The sequence below is a fragment of the Cynocephalus volans genome, chromosome 17 (assembly GCF_027409185.1).
Source record: "Cynocephalus volans isolate mCynVol1 chromosome 17, mCynVol1.pri, whole genome shotgun sequence".
Taxonomy (NCBI): Eukaryota; Metazoa; Chordata; class Mammalia; order Dermoptera; family Cynocephalidae; genus Cynocephalus; species Cynocephalus volans.
In genome coordinates, this window is record NC_084476.1 from 13,347,764 (window position 1) to 13,365,654 (window position 17,891).

Sequence of the window (17,891 nt, forward strand, 5' to 3'; positions counted from 1 at the left end):
ATACTCATGAGGAAAAAAGGAAAAGAAATGATTTTTTATATCTCAAATACAAAATGAAGCAGGAAAGCTTTTTCTCTAAGGAGAATTTGAACTTTTGTAGGACCAATTTATGTGATTTTTGACATAGAATCACTATTGAACTCTAGTCATGTTGAAATTTGCATTTTAATCTCTTGGTGATTTTTCAAGGATTAATTTAAAATGACTAAATTGCTGCATTGCAAATTGAAACAAGCAATAACCAGGGGTTGTTCATATGATATAATCTGCTGCAGTGGAAAGAACATGAGTTTGGGGAGACAGCCAGACACTGGGCTCCACCACTCTGAGACCTTGGGCTACTTACTTATACTCTTCAGCCTCAGTGTCCTTCTTTAATAACAGAAAATGTGAGACATGAACAAAGTATTGAATGTAAAGTTCCAAGTACAATGCATAGTATGACAGAGGTGCTACTTTCAATGGTCCTTTTCTTTTTCCCTTTCCTTGACTTTCCCAGAATTCTGGTCTTAACCTCTCTTGAGTTCTGAGTTGTGACTGAAGTTTAGGGAACATTACTCCTCAGAGTTTGTCTTTTCTAGGTTTTTGCTGATATTCTTGATTGTGAAGATCAATACTTTTCTTTTCATGGGGTGTATACTTCATGGAACCACAAAAGGCTCTTAGCAGAATTTCTGAAGGCTGGTGCAGCAAATGGAGTCCAGGGCTCTAGTACATGTAATATAGGAGGTGTTCTGGAACCATTTATTGATCATCTCCTCTAAGGCACATACTCAACTTAAGAGAATAAACAATGAAAAGAGTAAATGGACTTTGGGATATGGAACTTAACAATATTCTGCCATTAGATAATCATGTTCTAAATAGCTTAAGAGAAGGGTTAATGTAAGAAAGAGAGGAAGGAGCTACTATTTATTGAACACTCACTGTGGATCAGATCAGGCAGTATTTGTTATGTCATGAAATCTTTACACCAGCCTTATATATGGTTGTTATCCCTGTTCTGAAGAGGAAATGAAACCCAGAGATGTGAAGTAACTTGCCCAACCAGTAAATGCTGGGTGAGTCTGATCTAAGCATTGACATGCTGCTGGGTCTGGGCCTCCAGCTCCATGGCTTTCTCTACCCATCTTAAGAAATCACTCACCATAGGTGTAAGTTATAGAATTAATTGTGTGAATGTTTGGTAATTGTCATCTCTCCTTCCATAAGGACAGGGAACAATATGTTTTTCATGACTGCATCACCATAATTAGCACTGTACCTAGAACATTATAAATTCCATATATAAATGAAATTAATGACTGAATGAGTGAACAGTGCAGCCACTCTCAGAAGAAGGAAAGAGAACAGTTGCTTTCAGTTGGCTTTGGGGCCAATTTGTCTGCAAGACATTAATGAAAAGCAAACGTCGAAAATTAATTCTTTCCATTTTCAGGTCTCTGTTGAAGTTAATTTTCATTATTTCTACAATTTCTTTGTAAAAATATTTTCTTCCTTTCACTGAAAAACTATCACTAAGTAATTGCCCATCAGGGTTTTCTCTGTCTATCAAGATAACACATGTAGGAGTGAATTTTATGCAGGCAATAATTAAATGAGCATAAATCATTATAAATTTTAAACAGTTGACCTGCATTTTAAAAAGTCACAGATCATGAACAGATATGCAGTAATAATTACTTTGTAAACTGGCTGTATAAAGGATTTTTTTTTAGTGGCCAGATTTTGAAGTTTACTTTTGGTTAATGGATAATCATATAGACCTTCATTTGGAATATTAAACAAACCTGTCTTAATTATCTGGTCGGTGTCATACCAAGTGGTTAATGATGTAAGGAAAGCATTTAGAATGGACAGTTACACATAACATTGCCCAGACTCTACTTTGTCAAAAGATGTACCATGATATAGAAAAGATTTATGAACTCATAGTGACTTTCAAAATAAACAAAGTTGAGGTGGTAGTAGAAGACCTATTATCAAATACTGAGATTATAGAGAATTCCATTTTTGCTCTTAAGAGTTGTCAGGTAATTGTTTATTCTAATGGTTTTTCCATTCACACAGAGGGATAAAAGTTGACCTCTGGGTAAACTCTGCTTTCTTTCCTGTGATATACTTCTCTGATTTGATAGCTTATGTGAGTTTGCAGGATTCTTTCTTAGACAGATTATTTTAGAATCCAAATTTATTATTCTCTTTAAAGAATCCTACACAACTAAGGTAATCAAACTTTTTTCTTTAAAAAGCAATCACTTGATGGTTTTAAAAATTTATATTACGGTGAAGTAATTTGAATAGGAATTGTTTCAGGAAACAAGACCTATTGACAAAACCAAGCCTCTTGCCTTGGAAGCCTCCTCCAGACACAGTACAGTAAGTCTTTATCATCTGTACCATGTATGAAGTGGAAAGTCACAAAGACTAATAAAATGACAGACAGTGGGGCGGAATAGCATCTGTTTTGAAGGCTCCAAGGAGTATCCAGCTTAGAGTCAGTTCTTTGGTTTGAGGATTATCTCATTTCCCTAACGTATTGAACCTAAGACGCTTTCTCTCTAAGCTCCACTATATCCCCTCCCATCCCCAACCCATTCCAACCACCCCTGCACCACCACCACCCCCACCTGCTTCATAACCTCGGGCATGGATCACAGGGAGCCTGAAGTCCCCAGCCACCTAGACTGGCACAGGAGCCAGCAGGGACAGTCAGAAGGGAGCAGCCATTCTGAGATTTGTCCTGGAGGGAATGGGGTTTTGCCAGGTTTCATTCCCTTCCTCTTTATCTGGATTTAGAGCCACAGAGGGTTAGCACTAGAAAAGACCATTGCCAGCATTTCTTTGTAAAAAGCCTAGAGAGTCTAAGGAGCTTGTGCATTGCATGCCTTTTCTGAAACTCAACTTCCATGCTGTTCTGTCCAGAGTACTTCCTTGCATTTGAGCCCTTTCCAGCCTAGGTTGTGGTCAGCTTTGTATCCCTGCTACCCATCCCTACAGAATGGGGCCATACTAAAAGCTAGGTGGAGAGCCAGATGCTCTAGGGGACATAACTGTGTATATAGCCAAAATAATGTTTAAAATCCATGAGTAGGACAGGAATGTCCTTAAGCCTAAAGACATTTTAGCACTAAGAAAACTGAGACCTTTTTGAGCACAGAAACTGGAGAATAGTTCTCTAAATAAGGTTTTCCTTTTCTAGTAGGTGAGTCACACAGAGAAGCAATTGGCAGTGAGTGAAGGGAATAGTTGCTTAGGCTTAGCCACAGTGGCATTATAGTTGTGGAAGCAAGGCCTAGGACTAGGTGGCCAGCAACATCATATTTGACAGGAATAATGGTTCTTTAGAAGGAGGATTTATCCTTTACTAGATGAATGGATGCTCCCTTTAAAAAACTGTTTGAGCAAGTGGGTAAGTGTGGTGCACAATAACCTGGAAGCCTAGGGGTCATTTGAGATTTTTCTTCCTACCCTCCCCAAGTGTAATTCATTGTCAGGTCCTGTGATTCCACTTTATAGGTGTCTGTCACATCTGTATCCAAAGCATTTTTCTGAATTGTTTGTTTACATATTTTAATCATTTCTTTCCTGGAATATGGCAACAGCCTGTTAATTGGTTGCCCCGCCTCCTATTCGCTCTGTCCTGTCCATCCTCCACAGGGCCTCTAGGAAGATCTTTCTGAAGCACAAATATGATCACATGACACTTCAGCAGCTTCCTCTTACCAGTGGAATAAAGTCTAGGCTGCCACAGGTTGGGAACCTAGCTCCCCTGCTACACCACTGCCCTGGCCCTGCATCCTACCCTTCACTCTCCTGACCTGCTTGTAGCCCCTTTTGCCTCCCTGCCTTTCCCTTTGCCTGGGATATGCTTCTCCCCCGTCCACTGAGTGAACCCCAGTTGGGAGGCCCAGACCAAGTATCTTCCCCAGCCTTCCCCCCATATTCATCAAGCAGAGTGAGTCTCTTTCCTCAACTATCCCTGGAGTGTGGCCTTGACCACAGTTCCTTCATACTGGGTTTCTGGGTCAAATGACCCTCTAACCTGAAGATTAAGCTCCTGGAAGATGAAGATCATATTTAGTTTACCTGTGCAAGCCCAGCTCCCAGGATGGTGCTAGGCACATAGTAGGAATTAAATAAGTGTGTTGACTGCCTGATTATAGGAGACAGAAATGGGAGATTGAAAACTTAGTCTGGTGAAACAAAGTGCTATAAGAGAGCAGCATACCTCGTATCTTTTATACATATAAGCTCACAGTGTGTTCTGGCTGCAGTCTTGACCAAAGACAGCTTGCCATGAAAGCCTTCTTTTCTCCTACACTCTGGTCTTAACCACTGGAGAAATACAATTGACCTGGTTGTGAAATGAGCATTGGATTTGTGTACATTCTCTTCCACCCCCACCCCTGTTACCTGATGAACAAATCACTGATTTATTTACATTTTTAATAAATATAGCCACAGATACCTTGAAAAGCCGCCCTCTTATCCCCCAACCCCACCCCTAGCTATTGTGCCTGACTTTGTGCAGGCTCCAATGTCAATTCTTTTTCTGTTGGCCCTTCACCATTTCTAAGTAATTGATCACTTCATCCAACTCAGATCCAGGTCTTCTGAAGTCAGATGCCATGTTCTTCCTTATATGCCCAACTGTCCCTCTTCCAGGCTGGTGCCTTCCTCTTATACCACACTGACCACACGAGAGCTAAGGAGCAGCAGTCTTTGGTCACTTGTTTCCCTCTGCTCACTGATTCATTCTTTCATCAAACTCTAGATGGTGGGATACAAATTTTACCCAAACAGACTTCAGTGTAGTGGCAAAAACATACTTAAAACTGAGTTGTTATACGGTAAGGACAAACTAAGAGAAGCTTGATAAGTGAGGAGTCAAGGAAGTCTTCCAGGAGGAGGTAACATTCAAACTGTGTCTTGAGAGGTGAATGGATACCCTCACAGAAGAGAAGAGCATTCTAGGTGGAGGAAACAACAGAAGTAAAGATCCAGGGATATGAAAAGGCAAAGCAGGTCTGAGAAATTAAGGATGAGTGCAGCTCAAGCTACTGGATGCTTAAAGGCAAAGGCAGGGGGAGGGAGATCCTGTCTCCAAGGGGTTTTCTTCTGAGCTCAGGCTTGGTGGAATCTGCAAGTGCTCCCTACAGCTGCTCCCAAGGCCCTTCTCTGTCCCACAGGTGCTCCCATGGCTGAGCAAGGTTCCCAGGGCTGTTGGCACTCCCCCCCACCGACTCCCACCCCCTCAGGCGGGTGGTATCCCAGAAGGAAAGAGGCAGGGGAGGAAGCAGATAAGAAAGACAGCTTCTGTTTAGACACAAATATCTTGGTAATCAGCACAGATGGGATGAGAAATACCAAAAAAAGTACATGACAGTTTAGAGAGAATTTGGCTAAATGTTACATATTTTTAACATACCTGTGTAGAGTTTTTGGAACAAGCACCTGAGTCCCCCAGAACCTGATTGGGGACGGGGGGAATGCCTCAATCAAGAGGTATTTTTATTTCAGAAATGTTGCCTCTCCATCCACAAAACTATCTTTCTGATTTTTTTTTTTTTTTTTTCTCCCACCAAAATAAGGCACAGGATTTGTCTCTGACGCTGTGTCTCCCTATTTGGACTGCAAGCTGTGTAACATATTTCCACCCAGCGTGAAGCTTCTTGGCAGACTCTTGAGGCCACGTTTTGGTGGCTTCAGAGTTATCTTTGGATCTGTCAAAAGTGCTAATGGGCTTTCTGGCCTTCTTTAAGCTCCTCATTTTCTATTTTCTTTTTACTTCCATCCTCTCTTAAAAGAAAAATTCATGTAATTCATCAGCAGTTAAGCTTTTACTGAAATGCTCAGCTGAGGGCCTCATATTTTTGTTTGGGAAAAGAGCTCTGCCATGTCACTGTCTTCAGAACAAACCCCGCCCTGACATCATTAGCTTAGCCTTCCTCAGTCTACTGGGCAAGAGATACTCTTGTTGACTAATTCAGACTGCCTTTTGTGTTTGTTTCATTTTTCCATCAAGTTTAAGAGACAAATTGGTGTGGTGGTTAGAGAATGAGTTTTGGATTTAGGAGATCTGGTTTTGAAACTTGGCTCTGCCCTTTCTAGCTAGGTGACTTTTAGAAGACTAATGAACCTTCCCGAACCTCATTTTTCCCACCTATAAAATGGAGATGATAATGCCTATCTTGGAGTTGCTGAAAGATTAGAGAGAACACAGGTAAAGTACCTGTTGCTTGGCACATAAGGATTATTCAATAAATGGGGTAACAATCATTTCTAATGAATTTTCTCCCTTTCTTTAGGCATATTTTGATCCCATCTTATTCCTATGCTATACTTTCTTTTTCCAAACATGATTTTTACCTACAGTTTTGAGTGGTACACAAAACGAGCATAGGTTTAGAGACAGACCTGCCCAGGACTGAATCATGTCTTATCCACTTTCTGTGTGGCCTCTGTTTTCTTATTTTTATATAGGGATAATAATACCTAGTTCAAGGAGTGGTTTCAAGATTAAGTGAAATAATATATGTAAAGCCTTGTGCATGGTAGGTATTTAATGGTATTTAAGAGGGACAATGTAGTGTAAGGGAAAGTGTGTAGGCTGTGGAATCATATCTGACTCCTCCAGTTACTGAATCTCTCCCAGATTTAATTTATTTATATGATAAGAAGAAAAATATGTCATTGGATTTTTGTGAAGATTGCATAGGATTACACATATGAAGGGTCTGGTACAGTGCCTGGCACTTGCTAGGTATTCAGTATATGGAGCTATTAATTCACTTGCTCTTTATCTATAAAGGTTGATGGTTAACCTGGTACTCCAAACAGTAATAGATCATAAGATAAGTGCCCATTCTTATTCCCAGCCCATAATATTGTTGAAAAGCACTTTATGCTATTTTGCATGTAAAATCAACCTGGTTTACTTCAATTTATGGATTGTAGATCTTTAATCATTATAAACTACAGCCCCTGGCAAATAGCACTCCTTCCCTCCCCAATCACTTTCATTTTCAGAGAATTATATTGTGTGGCATTGAAAACCTGTAACATTGAAGAAATTAGCATATTTATGTGTATTATTAAAGTCAGGTGGGTATTGAAAGGGTTGTAGAAATGAAACACATGCCTTTTTTTTTTTTTTTTTTTTGAAACCTGAAGAGTACCAATCTACAGTACTAATTAAAAGAGTGGAGCCTAGGCTACAGAAAATAGCTAGTTGGAACATTGCTTTGTCACAACTTGCTGCTGTTTGTCTTCAATTTTTTTTTTCCCCTTTGAATTAAATACCTAAAACTTTAAATCTTTGAAATTGCTTTAATTCCAGCTGAGCTGTTTTAGAGCATGTAAACTGTGGAGGAGGGGGACACAAACAGTGATGACAGGAGCGGGGCACATCCTGTCCTCGTGGGTGGGATCTACTGCACAGAAGCAGACTCTGGCCAGGAGCATTTTGGTCCCTGGGTGTTGGGAAAGTTCTAGGATCTGAGGTCCAAAGATCTGAGCAGCAGTATCGTCTCCACTACTTATTAGACTCTTTGATCTTGACAATCTCTCTGAGCCTTGATTTCTTCATTTGTAAGATTGTGGAATTCCTGTGCTGCTCACCTTTCAGAACTGGCATGAAGAACAATCACAGTACTGTATACAACCTCATGTTGTACACTGTAATCACCAAACAAAGATATAATTGCTCAGACTGCTTCATCTGTGAGGTCTCTTCCAACTTTACTTTTCATGATTTTATACATGCATGGGATTTGGTCTCCCAGGGAGAAAGAATAGGACAGAAAGAAAGTATACTTTCTCATGATTTTCTATTTCTTGGGCGTTTATTAGATACTATTTGTAATAACAACAAACAAAATAAGCCACAAACTTTGCCTCCTCTTTCTCCTAGAGAAATCTGACAGAATATTTTGTGGCCGTGGATGTAAACAACATGTTGCATCTGTATGCCAGTATGCTGTATGAACGCCGGATCCTCATCATTTGCAGCAAACTCAGCACTGTAAGTAGACAGTCTTGAGACGGGCTTTTTAGTGATTTAATTTTAATTGAAAGATGTATCAGCAAGATTAAAGAAAATTTTAGAAAAAGGAATCAGCCACAATCCCCTCGTATGGTAACATGTCACTTTCATTAATTATTCATGCTCCTTTACAGTGCCAGAGCACATTTCATTTATCCTTTAGTCTCACAATCAGTTATAAATAGTTTTCCATTTGATTGTGTGTTGTGAACATTTTGCATATTTCCACATAAACTTCCACTATTGTCATTTTTTGTCTGCACCATATTCCATTATTCTGATGTGTCATTATTTACTAAATTTTTTTTTCTCTTGATGGACATTTAGGTTGTTCATAGTTTAATCCTTTAGTAGGTAATACTGTATTTTGGCAGCTGGCCGGTATGGGGACCTGAACCCTTGACCTTGGTGTTACCAACACTGGGCTCTAACCAACTGAGCTAACCAGCTGGTCCTATCTTTTGGCTCCTTTTGACTGATTTCGTTTGTGTTCTAAGAGGTTGGGACCACAGGTCAAAGGACTTGATAAGTACTATGACATAGGGACTGCCAGATTGCTTCCCAAACAGGCTGTGCTTGTTTATAGTGAGTGCTGCCAGCTGTATATGAGTGTACCATTTTCACTGCAGCCTTGCCAGAATTGTGTATGTGTGTGTGTGTGTGTGTTCATGCATGTATTTTAATTTTGCTAGTAAACTAGATGTAAAATGGTATTTCAGGTTTGCTTTAATTTTAATTTCTTTGGTTAGAGGTAATGGAATATTTTCCATGGGCTTATTTCCTATTTGTATTTTGGTAATGTCTTTTCCCATTTACCTTATAGGGGTCTTGATGTTTCTCTTATAAATTGGAATGAGTTCTTTATATACTGTAATAACTTTAGCTGTATGTATAATATGAATATTTTTCAAATTATTTTTATTTTAGTTTTTTTCACTTGTTAAGTGAAGGAGTTTATGTTTTCCCCAATTTTTATTATGAAAATTCTTAAGCGTTAGAGAAAGTTAAAATCATTTTATAGTGAATGCCAATATAATTTCAGCTAGATTCTACCAGTAACATTTTGTTGTAGTTTATCACATTTATCTGTCTTTCCATTCTTCTTACCATCTATCAGTCCATCTTAATTTTTGATGCATTTCAAAGTAAATCATAGTTTTTACAAAGTAAATTGGTATACTTTGCCCTAAATAGTTCAGTATCTGTTTGCAGAATTTGTCGTCGTCGTTGTTTTTAGGTAAAACTTACATATAGAAGTGTTACCTGTAAACTAACTTATAGGGAGTAGAATGCCCTAATAGGCACGCCTCTGTTAGAGTGGGTAGAAAAACCTTTTCTTAGTGGCGATTCCCTAATGAAAAGCCTATGAATGAAATGAGTTATGTGTTTACCTATGAATAAAAGGCACCTAATAATGAAAACTTTGTGAGACTAACAGTTTTCTTTATGATTTTCATCATAATTCTTTGTTTTATTATTTCTTTTGTTAGACTTATAGCACATAGTAGGTGACAAAAGCATGGCCCCTGCCCTCAAGGGAAGAGCAGCCTATTGTAGCCCTCTTTCTTTGTTTTGTTTTTCTTTTTCTTTTATACCACAAGTGCAGTTTATAATCTCAGGGCATGAACACCCAAATTGAGTTTCAGAATGAGAGTATTGCCAACCGGATTTATCTTTGCTTCTTTATAGTTCCGAATGAAATGAGAATATATTTGAGAGTCTAGCCCATAAACAGTTGGTTTAGATTATTAAACTTCAGTTGACAAAAGCAGGACATTATCTCAATGGAACTGAATTTCCTATAATTTAATCATAATATTTTTGAACCCTTAATATGTGCCAGACACTATACCAAGCACTTTGCATATGTTAACTCATTTAATCCTCACTACAGTAGTTCTGGTAGGTTCTGTTATTACTTCCCTCTTATAGATAAGGAAGAACGTGTCTTCTGTATGGTTTTGTTCACATAACTGTGTTTAATCTACTACATTTATTTCTGCTCTTTCCCAAAACCAAAACGAAATAAAGGAATAAATCTATAAACACAAAGAACAGATGCAGCACAGATTTTAAAGACAGTAAGAAAATACTGTTATCAACTTTATGCCAGTATTTGAAAACAAAGGCGAAATGGACAGAAAAGTGTAATTTACCAAAATTGACTAAAGAAGAAATAGAAAAACTGAATAGGTCATTTAATTTACAGAGACAATTGGAAAATGTTTCAATTCTGAATTTGAAGAGGTCCAACGGCTTGAATTAAGCTGATGTCTGCTCAGCAACTTTATCCTCTGAGACACTCCACATAGCTGATCAGGATGCTGGCATTGTCTTAGGCACTGGGGTTATAATAGTGAACAAAACAGGCAAAAATCTGTCTTCAGGAAGCTTACATTCTAGTAGGGTAGATCCTCAATAGACAAGATAAGTTAAATAGTACAGTAGCTAATGATAAGTACTAAACTCAATAGACAAGATAAGTTAAATAGTACAGTAGCTAATGATAAGTACTAAACTCAATAGACAAGATAAGTTAAATAGTACAGTAGCTAATGATAAGTACTAAACTCAATAGACAAGATAAGTTAAATAGTACAGTAGCTAATGATAAGTACTAAGGAGTAAAATGAAGCAAAAGAGGAGAGTGGATGGGGAGTGGTGAAGCAGCAGGGATTGCACTTGTAGAAGCTGGCAAGGAATGGCTTACTGAGGTGACACTTCAGCTTCCTTCTTGCTACCTCAAGGAAATTGCTCCAGCAGTAATCTCTTCTCTCCAAGTACATTCTCATGAGCGTACCGAGATGATATAGTAGCTTGCAACCTTAAAAACAAAACAAAACTTTCTTGACTCACATCCCATTTATCCCATTTCTATTCTCCCTTTTAGAACAAAATTCCTCAAGAGAGTTATTTATTACTGTCTAATTCCTCACCTCTCATTCCCTCCTCAGTCTTCTGTTAGGATTTAGCTCCCTTCTCTCCACTAAATTTGTTCGGGTCCCCAGGGACCTCATATCAAGTAAAATAAAAGTGAGTTAATACTTGCAAAGCTCTTAGAACAGGGTCTGGCATGTAGTGTGTATATATGTTTATAACAAATTAATAAATGCTATAATGAGAAGTCAAATTTTAATGTTTAAAATTTGAAACCAAGAAATGGTTATTTAGAAAAAGTGATTACTTTGAATTAGGGGTAAGGAGAATCATGAAGTGGACTGTTGCTTTTCAGTATTAGCCTTTACTTTTTGTTTTGTTTGTAAGGTTATAAACATGTATTACTTTGACTTAAAACATTTTTAACATAATAGTTGGTTCTTAACTGAGTTCTAAATTTTACTGATTGGTGGTAGAAACCTCTTTGGGGGAGGTGCAGTTCTTACGATATCCCACCTGCAATCAATCAGCAGTGTCCTGATCAGCTATGTGGAGTTTCTCAGGGGATAAAGTTACTGAGCAGAAGACATCAGTTTAATTCAAGCCTTTGGACCTCTTCAAATTCAAAATTAAAAAGTTTTCCAATTGTTGCCTTTCGTTTCCTCAAGAGTGGTTTTTTATTATCTTTTAGATGCAGGGGGTAGAGGGATGCAAAGGCTATTTCAGCCCAAGATTTTCTGATGACCCTCTCTTGACAGTTCCTGATGTGGCCTGTAATACCTTGATAAATCACATTTTTTCTCAATTTTGTTTCTGAAGATGTAGGCTTAATGCTCCTCAGAGCCATCAAACATCTGAAAGATGAAAGCTGTCGAACATTCCAGAGTGCTATCTTCCATAAAAATGACTGTGTCAATAGAGACAAACCTAAAAATATTTAGTTCAGAGTCAGGTAATATGCATTTCAGGGTTTCTCGGTCAATAACACTGTGAAATTCTGTATAAGAAAAATGTAACTTTTTGTTCTCTTTGCTCAGTTAATGTATATTGATTGTTTTCCTTTATAAATGATAAATAGGGAAAGCTTAACTAAATCTTGTTCCCTAATGTAAATACTTCAGTGTGATTTCTTATAGCACAAAGGCCTCATTTTTCTTCCAAGTTTCCATATCTGAGTTTAATTCCTATTGCTTTTTAGAACTCCTATGAATAGCAGGCAGGTCGAAGATAATACCTTTATAGAGATATCATGTAATTCCATCAGCACTCCTGGAAGATCAATATTATTTCCATTTTACAGAACAGCCTAACCATTTGGAAATGTGGAATAACTGCTCATGGTCACACCCTCGTCAGTAGGAGAGACAAACCATACAAATAGGTCCTCATGTTGCAGTGTCAAGGGAAGGAGGCTTTGGCTTCTGGAAAGAAACATCCAGGAGCTACACATACAAGGGTACTTCAAAAAGTTCTTGGAATGACTTATATTATTTTTTAATTCTATTTTTCCACGAACTTTTTGGAGTACCTTCATGCAAAAGAATCTTAACCCCTTCAAAGTGCTTGCCTTGGGGAATGGGTTATGTTCATTTGGTGCCACTTCTCACATTGTTTTTAGAACCCTTGTACAGGAACTGTCACAAGAGCCAAAGGCTCATTGTTAGGAATATCCATCCCAGTGAGGGAATTTGAAAATTCTTATAAAGAGCCAAAAAGGTACTCTGAGCCAAATCTGGTGGATAAGGTGACTGGTGGAGCTGAGCAATACTGGTTTGGGTGAAAAATAAGACCTGGTTGTATAGTGATCAGAGGAGTTTCTTGTGTAACTTTTGAATAGCTCCAAGACTGCCAAAGAGGCATGTTGATGGCATCCATATACTTATTTAGATTCATACTCAATACTTTATATGGGGGCACCCCGTTCTTCCCCACCCTTTTAAAATTCTAAGTGCATCTTTCTTAGCCTCCTATTATGTGCCGAGTGCTGTGCTAATAATCATATATGTATACATATATGATTATCATATTTTTTTTCATTAGTTCTTACAGAAACCCTAGGTTGCCTAGTTGGTTTTCTTTTCCTTTTACAGATGAGAATATTGGTGCTCAGGAAGTTGACTTAGATGAGCAGCAGAGATGGAATTAAAACCCACTGCTCTTGGCTCCAGGCCAATATCCTTCTTACCATCTCATACAGCCTCCTTGGTAACTCTCCATTTGTCACGAGTTCCCTATGACACCTGTACTTAGAGAAATATTCTTGGCATGATTCTGTTGACCATGGATCTAAAAAGACAGAAATTGCCTCAGCCTGGCTGTTGTCTTTGAATGTACATCTGAGCTTTTCACTTTAGATTTAGTGAGCCCTTTCTGTGTGCCTAGCATTGCTCTAGGCACCAGGGAAACCCAAGGCCAATGTGTGAATGTCTAACTGGCATACCCCCTCTATTAGCCAAAGCCCCATTTGCTTAAACACTGTTCAGATTCAGTCCACTCCGTCCATATGTTGTTGGACTCGGATGACTTCTAGCTGCACCTGCGCCGTTCTCCTCCTTTCGGAGCAGCCTCACTGGGGCCCTGGAGCATATCTTCCTTTACTTGCTGAGGCTGCAGGGTTCGTGTACTGTAGTTCCTTCCCAGCTCCTGTATATCTTGGCCCTGATTGCCCCCTTTATAATTTATGAGTACTGCAAGTAGTTTGGAAAACTAAGTATACCCATTTAAATTTATTGACAAAGGCATATTTACTTTCCTAGGGAATATGTATTTGTTTTATCCAGTGGATGCTTTTTAAAACAAGTTCTTAGGAAGAAAAGACAGTTTAGTGGCAAGACTATTACCTAATTAATTGGGCCTCCGCATCTAATTATTTGTGTGGTACCTGTAACTATGAAAAGAATTATTACGTTTCAGATGGTACTTCATTTGGGGAAGAAAAGAGTAACCTAATATCGTCTAGATGAAAATTAGTCCCAGAGAATGTGGGACTTGGACAGGACCTGGGCACTGGTAGTCTGGAGAGTGGTGGGTGACACTTCTGTAGACACTTCAGTATTTGAGTGAAAGCATGGGTACTTTCCAACCTGGTCCCAATCCTGTCCCACTCACTCCCACTGACATCATTCATTGTCCGAGCACCATCTGGTCTTGTGACCTAGGAAAGGGTCAGTTTGTGGACTGGGCAGTTTTTCAGATGTGGCTTCAATTTTGCTTCTTTCCTGATGAGCTCCATCTTTTCACAACTCTGCCAGCCTGTGTGTTGGGCTGGTCACCTGAATGATGTGTTTGATGCTTTCTTAGCTCTTCTGGACTAGAACAAACTAATCCTGTTTGCTTATCTGCAGCCCTTGAAGCAGAGACGAGAGTGGCAGTTTAAGGAGGTTTGAAATATTGGACCAGAGCCAAGGCCTCGTTGCCTGCACACTCCACTCTGCATGTTCCTGCCACAGGAACAAACTGCATTATTTTGTCTCAAACTGTGCTCAAGGGAAGCCAAGACCTTGTAACTGGAAACCTACCAAACAGAGAATTCTAAGACTAAATTTAGTGTTCTATTTAAAAAATAAAATAAATCGAACATTTTGTTTGTTCATCCTTTATATGTTAAAAAAGAGATTAACCTAGTTCACACTAACCACCTAAGAAGAGTATTCAAAGAAGTGAGAAGAAAACTAATCCTCTTGGTGAAAAGGGAAATCCTTAGCAAAATGTAATGAAGTGGCACGAAATACAGACTCTGCAGCCAAACTTTCACATAACATAGCCTCTCTAATCTCCATTACATAAAATTTTATTGGGGCTCAGAGAATATTAAAAACTGTTAAAAATAAATGAAAGGAACTTCCAATGACAGAAAGTAGGAGAAAAGATTGGTATGGTTTATTTATGTGGTTTTTCTCTGGTTTTTAAATTTAAATGTAAATACAATTAACTGCTTTTTGAACTATTTTCATTTAATTATGTGTGAGTTGGTTTTCTCTTGTTCATGTTAAACTATAACTGGAATGAAGAACCTTGAGATGTTCTTTAGACTCTATCACAATATAGTGTATCAACAGTTTAATTTGTGATGCTTTGGTATGACTTCAACCAGCCACGGCCTCCCGACTAGTTACCTTCCCCTCCTGCCTCTTCTCGCATTGCTTCAACAAACATTGAGCACCTGTTTTGGAGTAGGCACAGGATTTAGGTGGTTCGTGATCCCCAAATGCTGATCCACAGATTAGTTGTATTAGAATCACCCAGAGAACTTGTTTAAAATGTAGGTTCTTGGGCATCACCTCCAGATATTCTGGTCCAAAAGGTCTAACATGGAACCACGGAATGTATATTTTTTAAGTCAGATTTGGAACCAGTGAATAGACAGTTCTGTAAAACAAAAACGTTTATTCTTTGGTGGTTATTATTTCACATTATTAGACTCATTTTTGTTTTGAGACTACATAAGAGAGACTGATTCAGTTTGTTTAGAAGACATTTATGAGTACAGACTAGCACTTAAAAAGTTCTTTGTTTTCGCCTTCTGGTCAAGATGGCAGAATAGACGGTCCCCAGCGTCACTCTCTCCCACAAATCAACCAATTTACAACTATAAAAATGTAAATCAGCCAAGCTGGGGCCACTGGAGCTCAAAGGAAGAGGAAGAGAAACCTACCGAGTTCATGAAGGCAGGAGAAACCACAATGAGAGAAAGAAAAAACTGCTCTGAGCGTTTTGGGCTGCAGCTGCTTTAAGGCTGGAACTGCTGAGCGCATGGAGCAGGAGCTGGCAGAAGCTGCAGCTTTGCCCTTCAGATGGAGTTACTTAGAGGCGGCAGGGGAGAATAGGACAGCAAGATCACTAATAGGGTTCCCGTGGACCCATGCAGGAGAGAGGAGCCAGAACACCTGAAAAAGGGGAGCCATTCAGAGGCCAGTGAGTCATCACAAGGGACTGGCACAGGGCCCATCCCAGGGGAAATGTTTTGAGCAGGGGCAGTGGGGGAGACAGGCCCACCAGGGGAACACAAGGGCACAGCCAATCTGCCCCCCAGTAGGCGCAGGACCACTCAGAAGAGACTGGTCAGGAATGCAAAATTGCATGGGGTGCAGTTTGATGGAAAAACTCAGGCCCAGATCAGAGTTTCTACACAAACCAGGTGTACTGGGTCCGTAGAGGACTGGAAGTACTTATAAGGTCAACCATTAAACTCTGGGTCTCACAAAAAGCCTTCCCTAGGGAAACAGCAGCAAAGCAGCAATTTAGCTCAACCACAGAGTTCAAGTACTTGTTCCCACAGGAAGTTCCCCCCATTTTAGAAGTAAGCAAAGGACAAAAAATCAGTTCCAGCCCAGGCACACCACCAGTGCTTTGGGGCCACCAAGGGGGCACGAGGCATGGAGTGGGGACCGGGCCACTGCCCACAACCACTCACACCACCAGCACCTTGGGGCCCACCTGGGAAAACAAGGCTTGGAGCCAGGGACTGGACTGTACTTCCACATCCAAGCATGCCGCCAGTGCCTTGGGGCCCACCAGAGGGCCTGGTGCATGCAGCCAGGGACCAGACCCCCTACCCACAACCAGGCACACTGTGCCAGTGCCTTTGGACCCACCCAGAGACCTGAGGCATGGATCTGGGGACCGTAACCCCCTCCCACAAACAAGCACCATGCCAGCACCTTGGGGCCCACCCAGGGACCCAAGGCATGGATAAGGGAACCAGAGCCCCCTGCCCACAACCAGGCACACCACCAGCATCTCAGGGCCCCACCCAGGACATGGGGCCAGGGACTGGACCCCCCCTCCCACAACCAGGCACACCACGCCAGCACCTCAGGGCCTGCCCTGCCCAGAGACCTGAGTCATGGATCCGGGGACCAGACACTTCCCACAACCAAGCACACTGCCGGCACAAAGGAGCATGCCAAAAACATCACCTCCATGTGGGTGGCCCACCACAGCCACCGCAGTAACCATGGCTGCCACAAAAGCGACTAGACATCACAATCACCACGCAGATGGTCTGCCAGCCACTGGAATGCATTGACACAAGTGACACAAGGGAGTCATCAGCAGAGATAAAAGGAGAGGATGTCTCTCTCCACAAAGCCCATTTCAGAGTGACAGAAGAAGCATCTGCTCTATGATAATATTGAGGGACCTGATCATACCTCTCAGCATTGGACAGATCATCTAGGTAACAAATCAACAGAGTAATCATTATTCTTTCAGAAGGAGAGAAGAAATCTAGGGTAATAAAAGGGGGGGAGGGGGGAGGGGGAGGTAGAGGGGGACGGGGAGAGATTGGACAGGGGGCATAAAGAATGATTACGATTCATAACAATATATATGCTGGTAGTATTGATTTGATCAACATTTCAATGTTGAACCCCCAAAATATGTATAATTAATTTGATTCAATAAAAATTTTTTTAAAACAAAAAAGTTCTCTGTTTTCATATTTTTGTTTGAGAGGGCCTTAATTTTGGCCTTGGCTAGTCTGGAACAGGACATAGCTAACTATAATCTATTCAAGCTCTCAGGAATATTATGGAATGCCAGTGTAGTCCGCTGGTGTAATTTTGGGTACATGTATGTAAATAGATCTAGAGAGGTGGTGTTTCCCTAGTCAGTTCATTAAGAACACAGCAGAAAACTTTATTATTTTAGTAATGTGGTCAATTCATGAAATATGTACAAGAGTACTTCGAAACTTCATGGAAAGATTCATATTATCTTTTTAATTATGTTTTTCCATGAACTTTTTAAAGTTGTCATGTATAAATTTATTTCATGAGTTGACTACATTAGATGGTGGGAATGATAGCTTACTTTTTAAACTCTTATGAATCAGATCTCTACCAAAAAGTCATTGACATCTTAATATACTCAAAAAGCTCTAAATGGCATCCACTTGGGCAGACGTCTCTATGGCTTTCACTAAAGAAATTTGAGCACCTACTATGTGCATAGTCGCTGGGAACAA

General features: G+C 39.9%; 1 protein-coding gene across 10 annotated transcripts in view; it reads left to right on the forward strand.

Annotated features, from left to right (window-relative positions):
* The window catches only part of DENND1A (DENN domain containing 1A), a 484,353-nt gene that overhangs the window by 239,052 nt on the left and 227,410 nt on the right, over positions 1–17,891 (forward strand). For all 10 annotated transcript variants that reach the window (XM_063081861.1, XM_063081865.1, XM_063081863.1 and 7 more), the window contains one exon: positions 7,916–8,026. In XM_063081861.1, the coding sequence (XP_062937931.1) occupies positions 7,916–8,026 (111 nt within the window). The remainder of the gene's footprint in view (positions 1–7,915; positions 8,027–17,891) is intronic.